Source organism: Ictidomys tridecemlineatus, chromosome 5 (genome assembly GCF_052094955.1).
Source record: "Ictidomys tridecemlineatus isolate mIctTri1 chromosome 5, mIctTri1.hap1, whole genome shotgun sequence".
Taxonomy (NCBI): Eukaryota; Metazoa; Chordata; class Mammalia; order Rodentia; family Sciuridae; genus Ictidomys; species Ictidomys tridecemlineatus.
In genome coordinates this window covers 56017556-56030210 of record NC_135481.1, presented here as the reverse complement: position 1 = coordinate 56030210, position 12655 = coordinate 56017556, and the positions used below count along the sequence as shown (strand labels likewise).

General features: G+C 37.2%; 1 protein-coding gene across 5 annotated transcripts in view; it reads left to right on the top strand.

Moving 5' to 3' along the window:
• The first annotated feature begins 9644 nt into the window (after positions 1 to 9644).
• The window catches only part of C5H14orf39 (chromosome 5 C14orf39 homolog), a 35674-nt gene continuing 32663 nt past the window's right edge, over positions 9645 to 12655 (top strand). The window contains exons 1-4 of one of the 5 annotated variants that reach the window (XM_040275693.2): positions 9645 to 9862; positions 10627 to 10683; positions 10765 to 10821; positions 11842 to 11968. In XM_040275693.2, coding sequence (XP_040131627.2) covers positions 10635 to 10683; positions 10765 to 10821; positions 11842 to 11968 — 233 coding nt within the window. In that variant the 5' untranslated portion in view covers positions 9645 to 9862; positions 10627 to 10634. Of the gene's footprint in view, positions 10684 to 10764; positions 11751 to 11841; positions 11969 to 12655 lie in introns of all 5 variants that reach the window. The other 4 variants (XM_078050011.1, XM_078050009.1, XM_078050010.1 and 1 more) reach the window with 4 other exon arrangements.

The window sequence follows — 12655 nt, the reverse complement described above, 5'->3', positions numbered from 1 at the left end:
TTGCTCTATCAGGATGATCAGGATGGGTAGAGAAAGAACAAGAGGGTCAAAGTAGATATGCAGCAAAACTAATTTGAAAGTTAATACAAAAATACAGATACAAGAATGAATGATGATTGAAAATGAGAGCAATGGATAGATTTGAATTATGTTTAAGAGGTGAAATTGGTAAGATTTATGGTTGATTAGGTACGGGGGATGATAAGAGAGGAAGATTGTTTCTGGTATGCATAAATGGATACTGATCTCATACATGAAAAGAGAATGAATATTGAAAGAAGCCTAGCATTAGTAGGGGGAATCAAGTTGCATTTGTGTGTGTGTCCCTCCGACATTTATGTTGAAATTTAATCCCCAGTGCAATAGTATCAAGAGGTAAGGCCTTTAGGAGGTGGCCTAATCACCTCCTAAAGGCCTTATAGGTGGCATTGCCCTTATAGATGGGATTAGTGCCCAGAGAACAAGTTTATCCCTTCCATCCCTTCTCGTCCCTTTCACCATGTGAGGACACAACATTCATCTCCTCTGGAAAACACAGCAACAAAGTGTTGTCTTGGAAGAAGAGACCAAACCCTTACAAGTCACCAAATATGTTAATACCTTGATCTTGGTCTTCATCGCTTCTAGATAAATGAAAAATAATCTTTTATTATTTAAAAATTGCCTAGTCTATGGTATTTTGTTATAACAGCAGCAATGAACTAAGACAGCTTCTAATGTTGGTGATTAGATACATGGGTCTGGAACTCAGAGGGTAGATAACACAAAAAGTTGCTGTTCTTTTTGACTATTTGTCTATATGTAACTCTTTTATTTGGAGAATACCTATTTGAATAGTATGGAAGGAAGGAGAGACTGAGCATATTTTCTAGACGTTTTTAAAAATATATATATTTAAGGAATCAAATGTATGAAATATGATACGTCAAGAGCTTTGTAATGTTTTGAACAACCAATAATAAAAAAATTATATATATGTATATATATTTAAGGAACTTATGAATAGTATGTAGAAAAGTGTTAGAGTCAAACATCCAACTCAACAAAAATAAGAAACATTTTTGATTCCCCTGTTAGGTATAGACTGCTTCTCCTTTTGCTAATGAATGTTTTTTAGCTGTAATATCACTGAGCTGAACAAATAAATCACCTTGAGTACATAAGAAAAAATAAACACATGGTAAATGGATAAACATTACTACTACATCTTTATTAGACCATCTCTACCTCTAACACTTCAGCAGCTTAGAGACTTAGAATATTTTTACATTAACAGCAAGAAAAATTAAAGGAGAAATTCCTTTTTTGAGATCACAACTATGAAGTCATGTGGTTATAAAATTCTGTATTTGTGTGCAAAACATGAAAGTTCCTTAAAGAATCTTCATAATTGTATTGTAGAAGAATTTAGTATGTCATAAGTACTTAATTTGACATTCAACTGTAGTAGCCATATGTTCTTTGATTTCCTTATGAGCACCATGATGCAAACACTCAAATGAATTTGAGAAAAATTGGAAGAAATTAGATTATTGGGTTCTGTTAAATTGTTAATGTATCTTGCTTAAATTTTTGTTCATTAATTTATATACATCCAATTATATAAAGCAAATTTGGAGGAAACAGCTGAAGATGTGCAAAATTTTCAGTGATAATTACTTTTTGTTCTTGTGTTTTCTACTTAAAACATGATGTCTATGTTATCCAGTATTATAGTCAGACCTTCTTTTCTAGATTTTCAGAATTGCTAAATGAACTTTAAAAAAAAATAAATTTCCAAGTTGATTTTAGTCTTTCTTTGTTATAAGGCTTCTTTCACAGAAGTTTGGTAATATTGAAGGCACTGGTATTGAACAGAATGCTTTTTGGGGCACTTTGTATTCTTTGACTTTATTCTCCACATATCATGTTAAAATCCATCAATTTTGGCTTTTACTGAGTTGTTAAATAAAGATATATATATTTAATTGTCGATGAAACTGTATTTAATTTATTTATTTATATGTGGTGCCGAACATTGAACAACATGATTCTAAGTGGAGAAAAAATAAAGGCATTCCCTCTAAAAACTGCAACAAGACAGCGATGCCCTCTTTCACCACTTCTATATAACATAGTCCTTGAAACACTGGCCAGAGCAATTAGACAGACGAAAGAAAGCAAAGGGATACACAGGAAAAGAAGAACACAAATTGGCAATATTTGCTGATGATATGATTCTATACTTGGAAGACCCTAAAAGTTCCACCAGAAAACTTTTAGAACTAGTAAATGAATTCAGCAAAGTAGCAGGATATAAAATCAACACCCATAAATCAAAGGCATTTCTGTATATCAGTGATAAATCCTCAGAAAGGGAAGTGAGGAAAACTACCTAAAAAAAAAAAAAACTTGGGAATCAACTTCATGAAAGAGGTGAAAGATCTATATAATGAAAACTCCAGAACCCTAAAGAAAGAAATCAAAGACCTTAGAAGATGGAAAGATCTACCTTGCTCTTGAATAGACAGAATTAATATTATCAAAGTGACCATACTTTCAAAAGCACTATACAGACTTAATGCAATTCTAATCAAAATCTCAATGACATTCCTCATAGAAATAGAAAAAGCAATCATGAAACTCATCTGGAAAAATAAGAGACCCAGAATAGCTAAAGCAATCCTTAGCAGGAAGAGTGAAGCAGGTGGCATCACTATACCAGAACTTAATCTATACCAGAGCAATAGTAACAAAAACGTCATGGTATTGGCACCAAAACAGACTAGTAGACCAATGTTACAGAATAGAGGACACAGAGACTAACCCACAAAATTACAATTATCTTTTTTTTAAAGAGAGAGAGAGAGAATTATTTTTTAATATTTATTTTTTAGTTTTCGGCGGATAAACATCTTTGTTTGTATGTGGTGCTGAAGATTGAACCCAGGCCGCACGCATGCCAGGCGAGCACACTACCTCTTGAGTCCCATCCCCAGCCCCTACAATTATCTTATATTAGAAAAAGGAGCCCCCCAAAAAAAGCATTGGAGAAAAGATAGCCTCTTCAACAATTGGTGATGGGAAAACTGGAAATCTACTCTAATCTCTATCATGTGGGATTAGGCCCCGACTTCCTTAATAAGAATTAAAATTAAGAATCAATAAATGGGATGGACTCAATCTAAAAAGTTTCTTCTCAGCAAAAGAAACAATCTGTTGGGCTGGGGATGTGGCTCAAGCGGTAGCGCGTTTGCCTGGCATGCATGCGGCCCAGGTTTGATCCTCAGCACCACATACAAACAAATATGTTGTGTCCGCCAAAACCTAAAAAAAAATAAATAAATATTAAAATATTCTCTCTCTCTTTAAAAAAAAGAAAAGAAAAACAATCTGTGAACTGAATAGAGAGCCTACACCTTAGGCGCAAATCTTTACCCCTCACACATCAGATAGAGCAGTAATCACATGAGTATATAAAGAACTCAAAAAGCTAGATACCAAAAAACAAATAACCCAATCAATAAATGGGCCAAGGACATGAAGAGACACTTCTCAGAAGATGATGAACAATCAATCAACAAACACATGAAAAAAATGCTCATCATCACTAGCAATTAGAGAAATGCAAATCAAAACCACTCTAAGATTTCATCTCACTCCAGTCAGAATGGCAGCTATTATACATACAAACAAAAATAAGTGTTGGCGAGGATGTGGGGAAAAAGGTACATTCATACACTGCTGGTGGGACTGACTGCAAATTGGTGCATCCAATATGGAAAGCAGTATGGAGATTTCTTGGAAAATTGGGAATGGAACCACCATTTGATCCAGCTATCCTTCTCCTGGTCTATACCCAAAGGACTTAAAAACAGCATACTTCAGGGACACAGACATCAATATTTATAGCAACACAATTCACAATAGCTAAGTTGTGGAACTAACCTAGATGCCTTTCAATAGATGAATGGATTAAAATGTGGCATATATACACAATGGAATGTTACTCAGCAATAAAAGAGAATAAAACCATGGCATTTGCAAGTAAATGGATGGAGTTAGAGGAGATAATGCTAAGTGAAGTTAGCCAATCCCAAAAAACCAAATGCTGAATAAGGAGGCTGATTCATAGTGGGATAGGGAGAGGGAGCATGGGAGGAATAGGCAGGCGAACTCAAGATAGGGCAGAGGGGTTGGAGGGGAAGGGAGGGGGCATGGGGTACTTAATGATGGTTGAATGTGATGATCATTATTATTCAAAGTACATGTATGGGGCTGGGATTATGGCTCAGTATAGAGCACTCATCTACCATGCATGAGGTACTGGGTTCGATCCTCAGCACCACTTAGATGTAAAATATTGTGTCCACCTAAAACTAAAAAAAAATAAATATTAAAAAAACAAACAAAAACAAAGTACATGTATGATGACATGAATTGGTGTAAATATACTATGTAAACAACAAGAGATATGAAAAACTGTGCTCTATATATGTAATAATAATTGTAATGTATTCCACTGTTATATATAAATAAAAAATATATTTAGTTGTTTATTTAATTTATTTACTTATATGTGATGCTGAGCATTGAACCCAGTGCCTCACACATGCCAGGTAAGTGCTTGTTTTTTAAACAAGTGTACCCACTCAAGGTTTTGAATTGGAAATGCATAACATGAAGAAGTGTGCCCTAGGAAGTATCCTCTTTGCCACTGGTAACAGCTGAAGAAAGAAAGTTTGTAGGGTAATTGTGGTAGTTAGTGTTCATAGCAGTGTTGAGCTACAGACTTTAGGGGCTGGTTGTGATGAAGGTATCTTGACCACCAAATCTGTAATGCAACTTTAGGTAGTACTCCTTCTTGTATAGCCTCTGAGTTTGGCTCTGTAGCCATTCTAGGCAGTTTTGCAACACACCATATCTTTAACAAATTCTACCTTTGCTTAAGTTGGCCAGAATAAACTAACTTTGAAGTGAAAGTTGTTTGCAGCTGGGCATGGTGGCGCATGCCTATAATCCCAGCAGCTCAGGAGGCTGAGGCAGGAGGATTGTGAATTCAATACCAGCCTCAGCAATGGCGAGGCACTAAGCAACTCAGTGAGACCCTGTTTCTAAATAAAATACAACAAAGGGCTGGGGATGTGGCTCCGTGGTTAAGTGGCCCTGAGTTCAATTCCCAGTACCAAAAAAAAAGAAAAGAAAAGAAAAGAAAAAACATTGTTTGCAATAACCAACTTGGATTGGTACTAGAGGCCTGAGTTATAGATACACATTTGTGAGTCATTTATGTAATGGTTGTATCGGAAACTTGTACATGAAATATAAAATGAGAAGAGACCTAGGATTGAACCTGAGAAATTTATAACATTTAATGGCTGAGTAGGAGGAGATGAACCTGAAGGAAGTGATAGAGAAATTTCTGTAGATAGGAGAAAAATCAGGTAAACTTGTGTTTTAAGGAGTGATACTGTTGAATGCTGTGGAGAGGTAAGGTCAGATAAGGACTAAAACATGTTCATTGGGTTTAATAACATGAGATCATTGTCATCCTTAACAAGAGCAAGTTTTATTGTGTAATGAGGTTGGAAGGCAGATTGAAGTAAATTGAGAAATGTGGTAGGAGTTTGGGCACCTGTTTAGAAATCACGTTGGCTAGAAGCAGAGTAAGACAGTGATGGAATGAGACCTTACAGCAATCCTCTTCCCACAGAAATATCAATTTGAACACCAACTTATGCTCAGAAATAACCTTCACAAGAGCTAAGGAAACCAGCCCAGATGGTAGCATAATAATGAAAGAATTATCAAAGAAGGACAGAAGCAGAGTTGTTCCTGTTACCTTTCCCCCCAACTCCAAGCAGGGCAGCATAGAGAAAGATTCATTCTTCTCGGGGAGGAACAATCCAGCCTAAGAATTGTAATCCTGGCTTACCACAGTGAAACCCAGTACCAACCAGAGCTCCATACTCTTACACCCAGGCCAGTGCCTATGAATGGAGCCTCTGAACCCACTCTAGACTGACCACCATGGATCTGCCTCCACCTTTCCTTGCCACAACCTTGGACAGCACAGAGTAGAGAAAGACTCCATCTGCTGGGAAAGAGGAGAGGTAAGTACAAGATTTTGTCTTGGGATTAAGCATCAAGTCCGTACAACCCTACATCTGGTAGATTCCAGTGTCCCCTGTTTCCAGGGAAGTGCCCCTGGATAGAGCCTCTGGACTGGTTCCAGTGCCAGGTGGATACCCATGGCTCCAGTAGAACTAACTTGTATTCTGGTTAGCATTACTAGATTGGAGGGATGAGAGAAATATGTTGACAAATAGAGACTTTTAGTGTCTAGGAAAGATTGATTCCTTCCTCCCTTCCTCCCTCCTTCCCTCCCTCCCTTTCCCTCTTTTCCTCCCTCCCTTTCTTTCTCTCTCTCTTCCTGCCCTCTTTTCTTTCTACTGGTAGAGATTTCACCAAGTTAAAAACTTAGGGTCAAGAGCTAACTGAATGGAAAAGGATGAATACACCTAAGAGGAAAGGAATACTTGATATTTTAACATTCCTGAGGAGGTGAAAGGGAGATGATACTCAGGACGCGAAGGAAATGGCTTTATGGAAGAGACGAGATAGCTTCTGTTATGCTTTAAATGTGAGGTGTCACCCAAAAGCTCATGTGTGACAAAGCAAGAAGATTTAGAGGAGAAATGATTGGGTTATGACAGCCTTAACCCAATCAATGAATGGATCCCCTGATGGAATTAACTGTGGCTGGAGGAGGTGGGTCATTGGGGGCTGCCTTTGGGGTATACATCTGATATCTGGCAAGTGGAATCTCTCTCTGCTTCCTGATCATCCAATGAGCTGCCTCCTTCCCCCATATTGTTCCACCATGATATTCAGCCTCACATTGAATTTTGAGGAATGGAGCTTTCGGTCTGTGGATTGAGACCTCTGACACTGTGAGCCCCCAAATAAACTGTTCCTCCTCTACAGTGAAAATGTAAGTGGGGTCATATGAAATATGACCACATGGAATTTGAAGTATTTTGTTCTGATGGCTTTTAATTTTCTATATACCATTGTTGGTCATTACAGTTGGGCATTACATTAGGGGCTTTATAGAAATAATTTAATTTTCAAACTATCCTATCGTAACAATTCTCATTTTGCTTTTGAGAAACCTGAAGCTTAGGTTAGAAACTTGCTCACAGTTTTGACCTAACAAATGATAGAACCAATAGTTACAATCATATCTATTTGACTACAAAGACTATGTATAGAGTGGATTGGATGCATACAAAGAATATATCAAAGGAGAAAAATCAATGTCTTGTGAATAATTATTTATAAGAGATGAGGATAATCACATAAGATAACAATTTTCATGTGTTGATTCTTAGGCAGTGTCAGAAAGACAGGAATATTAGAGAGAAAGATATAATTTTGGATTTGGGTCAAGTTCAACCTGAATTCATAAAAGTAGAGTGGAATGATGGTTGCCAGTGAGAGGGGAAGTGGAAAGTGGGAATGGGGAGATTTTGGTCAAAGGGTATGAAGTTTGAGTTAGGCAGATGAAACGTTATGGTGTAGCATGCTGACTATAGTTAATTACACTGAATTGCATACTTGATATTTGCTAAGAGAGTAGATCTTAAATGTTCATGCTAAATGATAACTATATGAAGTGGTGAATATGTTATACAAATTAATTTGATTGTGATAATTATTTCATAATTGCTATGGCTTGGATATGGTTTGAGGGTGTTCCCCAAGGCTTCATGGGTTGAAATTGACTCCCCATTGTGAGATACTAACAGGGTGGGACTATTCAAGTACAGAGTCCATAGGTGGGGCCTTTGGAAAGTGATTAGGATTAGATAAATTCCTAGGAATAGTGCCTCCATGACTGACTCCTGGTGCTGTTTAAGAAGAGGTTGAGAGACCAGAAGAGACAATCATACATGTGGGTACTCCCTGTCTCTTGCTACATGATACCTTGTGCTGCCTCAGGACTTTTTGCCACCAAGAAGGCTTTCCTCAGATGTGGCCCCTCAATCTTGGAGAGATCTGTAAGCGAAAATAAACCAACCACTTTTCTTTTCTTTCTTTTTTTAAATTGATTGTTCAAAACATTACAGAGCTCATGATATATCATCTTTCATACCATTGACTCAATTGGGTTTTGAACTCCCATTTTTACCCCAAATACAGATTGCAGACTCACTTCTGTTACATACTCACATTTTTACATAATGGCATATTAGTGACTGTTGTATTCTGCTACCTTTCCTATCCCCTGCTATCCCCCCTCCCCTCCCATCTCCTCCCATCTTCCCTCTCTACTTCCTCTGCTGTTGTTCAATTCTCTCCCCTTTTTTTCCCTCCACCTTGCCCCTCATAACCTCTTATAATTTTGTGTATCATTGAAGGTCTCCTACCATTTCCATATGCTTTCCCTTCTCTCTCCCTTTCTCTCCCCCCATTCCTCTTTGTTTACTGTTAGTCTTTTCCTCATGCTCTTCCTTCCTGTTCTGTTCTTAGTTGCTCTCTTTATATCAAAGAAGACATTTGGCATTTGTTTTTTAGGGCTTGGCTAGCTTCACTTAGCATAATCTGCTCTAATGCCATCCATTTCCCTGCAAATTCTATGATTTTGTCATTTCTTAGTGCTGCATAATACTCCATTGTGTATAGATGCCACATTTTTTTTATCCATTCATCTATTGAAGGGCATCTAGTTTAAACCAACCACTTTTCTTTGTAACTTCTCCAGTTTTGTGTCATGTTTTATTAGCCACAGAAAACAGACTATTTCAATAATGTACATATCAAAATACGATGTCTTCTCTGTAAGTATATACCATTTTTTTTGTTAATTATACCTCAATAATGCTGGAAAAATAAAGGTTTTCTTTCTCACACACAAATAAATATGGTAAGTTCTTAAATCATCAGAACCTAAATTAGCTTTGATGGTTCACTATCATTAATACTAGTGATCAATATTACAACACATTATAATAAAATATACATATGATATGTACTTAAGAAAAGCTTGTTTTTCATTTTAATCTATGAAATGATTTAGTATGTGTCGGCTTAAGGCAATTATTGATATTATTTCACATGTCCACCAGGAATAAAAGATTCAAGAGGGATCCAGCGCAGTGGTAGAGAGCGTGCTTAGCATACTTGAGGGTTCAGTCTCCAGAACAACAAGGGATTGAGGCAAATTGTTTACATTATTTTTTCTTCACTCTTCACTTCGACATGCAAAATCTAAACATAAATTACCTAGTGATGACAGTTTTAGGCAGAAAATATGCTTTATTTGCAACAACAAATGAGGTAGTCATAAAATGTTTACTAAAACGTGTTTGAATTATGCTTTTCAAAGAAGCAAAATGCTGAATTCAACACTGAATTCTGATTCATGAGTTTCTTATTGTCATGTTAAAGTTAATTTTATTGCTATTCTCCAATTTTTGTCTAAAGCCATTATGTTAGAAGAGGGCTGGATAGTCTTTGAAGTTAACACTTGGTTGCAAGGCAGCGGGAGAGTTGACGACAGACCCCCTGTGTTTTTTTTTTTTGAGTCCTGTCTCACCCAGCACTCACTCCTGTGCTTCTAACTCTTTTAGGCGCCCCGGATGGCGCGATCGCCACCCTGTTCTCGCCGGTAGCGGGATCTCGCTCTTCCACGCGATCTGCTTCCTGCTGCGTGCTCCGCGGGGTCTACCCACGCTGACGCCAGGGGGCGAGGGCAGGACGGGGCTCCAGCCCTTCGAGTTAGGTTTGGGGTCACGTTCCTGGCGACCCGGGCCCTAAGTGGAATTTGGGACCCTAAGGAAAGAGGGTGTGGACATCAGGGTTTCGAGGGGCCGTTTAGGTGGGTGGGAAAAGGAACCGTGTGTGGTGGTTTCTGAGGAAAGCGGCGGGAGTGGCTGCCTGGCCCTACTCCGGAGAACTACCCGCGACGTGGCGCATCCCGTGGCGGGCGCTTGACGCGCGCGGCGTCGTGGTTGGCTTGTGGTGGGCAGAGGCCGGCAGCGCTGCCTGAGGGGAGGGCAGGCCAGCGAATTCCCGCCGCAAGTCTCGGCTGCGAGCCGCCAGCCGCCCCGCGGGTCTACGGGGAGCCAGAGCTGCGAACCCCGCCTCTGGCGTGTTCCGTACAGCGAGTTGGCTCTCGTGTGATTTTTTTTTTTTAATTATTGGGGGACAAATTGGTAAATGTAAACCTGCACCACTTTTCTAGGTTTCACCTTGCTGTTGGTGAAGGACTTTCACTGCGCAGGGCAGTACACACGCCAAGCAGGGACATATTCAGATATTTATTTTACAGGACACGCCCTTTTGAGAAGTCTAGGTGTCTGGATCCCCGCAGATTCAAAGACTTACAGCAGTACCAGGAATAAACAGTTATGAAGGCGCCCACCCTTGCCCCTAGTCTCAGTCATGCAACAACGTTCAGCAGCTGCCTAAGTGTCTCTTAGGGCTCTACCAGAAGGTGGCTGTGGACTGAAAATGTCTCTTACCCTCTGTCTTGCTCCATCCACATTTTTTTTGTGAGAATGTTATATTTAAAAAGTTGTTACTGAATATACATGTGTATTTTCATTTTATATTCACTTATTTTTTATTTTCTTCACATAGTATCCAAGATGAATGACAGCCTCTTTGTCAGTCTGGACAGACTTTTGTTAGAATTTGGTAGGTATAAAATGAAAATAAATAGGTAACTGTATTATTATTCGACATTTTAACAATAAAGTCACAAGAGAATTGTTTTAGTTTTCCAGTATGAGCAAGATATAAGTACTAAAGAAGACATGATTCAAAGAATTAATAGTAAGTAGTTTTGCATGTTAAAGATGTATTTGTCTTAATTTTTTATGACATATAGCATAATATGTAATTGCCCTGTTTAGGGCAACTTGTAGTTGGCATTGTAACTCTTCTGGAAATTCTCTACTAATTTATTAGTATAAATTCTCTACTAATTCTGGAAATTCTCTACTAATTCTCTCCACTAATAATGAGCTTTTTAGCCTAGGCAAAATAGTTGTGATTCACCTACTGTTTTTCAGTAATTTTGTGTATTCTGCATTTAATTATTTTGTGAAGAATTTTGCTTTAAGCAGCAATGACCCCTAAGGTGCAGTTAAAAAATGTTACATTTCTCAAATAACAAGGTTACTTCAAATTTTATTTGAGTGAAATGTTTCTCTTTAAAGAAATCATCAAAAATTAGGAACCAGGATTGATGCCACATTTTCAGGAATAATAATTCTGAAATAAGTGAATTGGCTAGTAAATATAAGTGAAGTGGCTGGGCAAATTAAATAAATATAATGTTTTAAATATTTTAGTTCTAAAAATATAACTATTAACTTCTTAATTGTCACAGAAAGATTGAATTTGGTTATTTTTTTCTCAATCAAAAAATAAAGTATTATGAAATTATTTAATATTTTTAAGAACTAAGTTTATCTTAAATCATTGTAAATAAGTTAGTTGATGGTGTATTTAATAATTAATTGATAGAAATTATGTATTTGTCAATAACAAAATACTTATGAGTAAGCATTTGCATGAATTTATAGCATCATAAGATGAATTGACCTTAAGTGTCACCTAATCTAGCCCAGCGGACATTCTTCAATTGCAAATACAAATCCTCCTTAGTTTCTGGGGGGCTGTGGTTTTCTACTTTTTAGTACAGGAGCCTTCCCTTCTCAAGCCTCATTTCCTCTCCTTTCTGGCTGTCCTCCTTTTAGGTAAGTTGCCATAAACTTTTTTTTCTTACTGTATTTGTTTGTTTTGAATTTAAAATTTTTACCTTAAGAAAATAAACATTTCCTCTTTTAGAATGCTTTGAAGACATAAAAGAAAACAAATCAACTATTTGTAAGATACATGAAACTATAAATACAACAGATGAGGAAATTGCTCATTACTGTAAACATAGTAATGAAATCAAAGACAACTGTAGTAAGTGAGTATTTGAAAGAAATGAACCTTCAGTAATTGTCATTTGATTTTTTTATTCAAGATTTCTATGTTTATAGTTGAAGACACCATTGCTTGTTTTGTTTTGGTTTGGGTATTTGGTGTTGGGAGTTGAACTCAGGGTCTTCCTTGTACATGCTGAGCATGTTCTCTACCATTGCCCTAAGTGCTGAATTATGAGATTTCAGTAACTTAGATATAGTTAGTATAAATAAAGAATTTTAGTATAGTCTATCTAAGTCCTATTAGTCTGAAATAATTTGCATTTTTTGACTTTTCAAGATCTTACTGTTTTTGTTTATGTGGTGCTGGGAATCAAATCCAGGACCTTATGCATGATAAGCAAGTGCTACCTTGATATATGATAGACAAGAACCACTGAGCTACACTCTGGCTTAAGATCTTAGTTTGTATAAGGGAATCCAACCTAAAACTTTTCAAGATAAAACACTTCTTTTGAGAAATATCTCTCTAGGTCTTTTGTCCAATTTCTAATCAAGTTATTTCTTTTCTTGCCATTGAATTGTGTGACTTCTACTTCAACCATTTTTATGATAGGAAAATATTGGAAGTAACTCTAAATGTTCAACATTAGGGGACTGGTTAAATGAATTTGGTATATCCAGATGACTGAACACTAGGCAGCCAATAAAATCATGATATAGGTGTATGT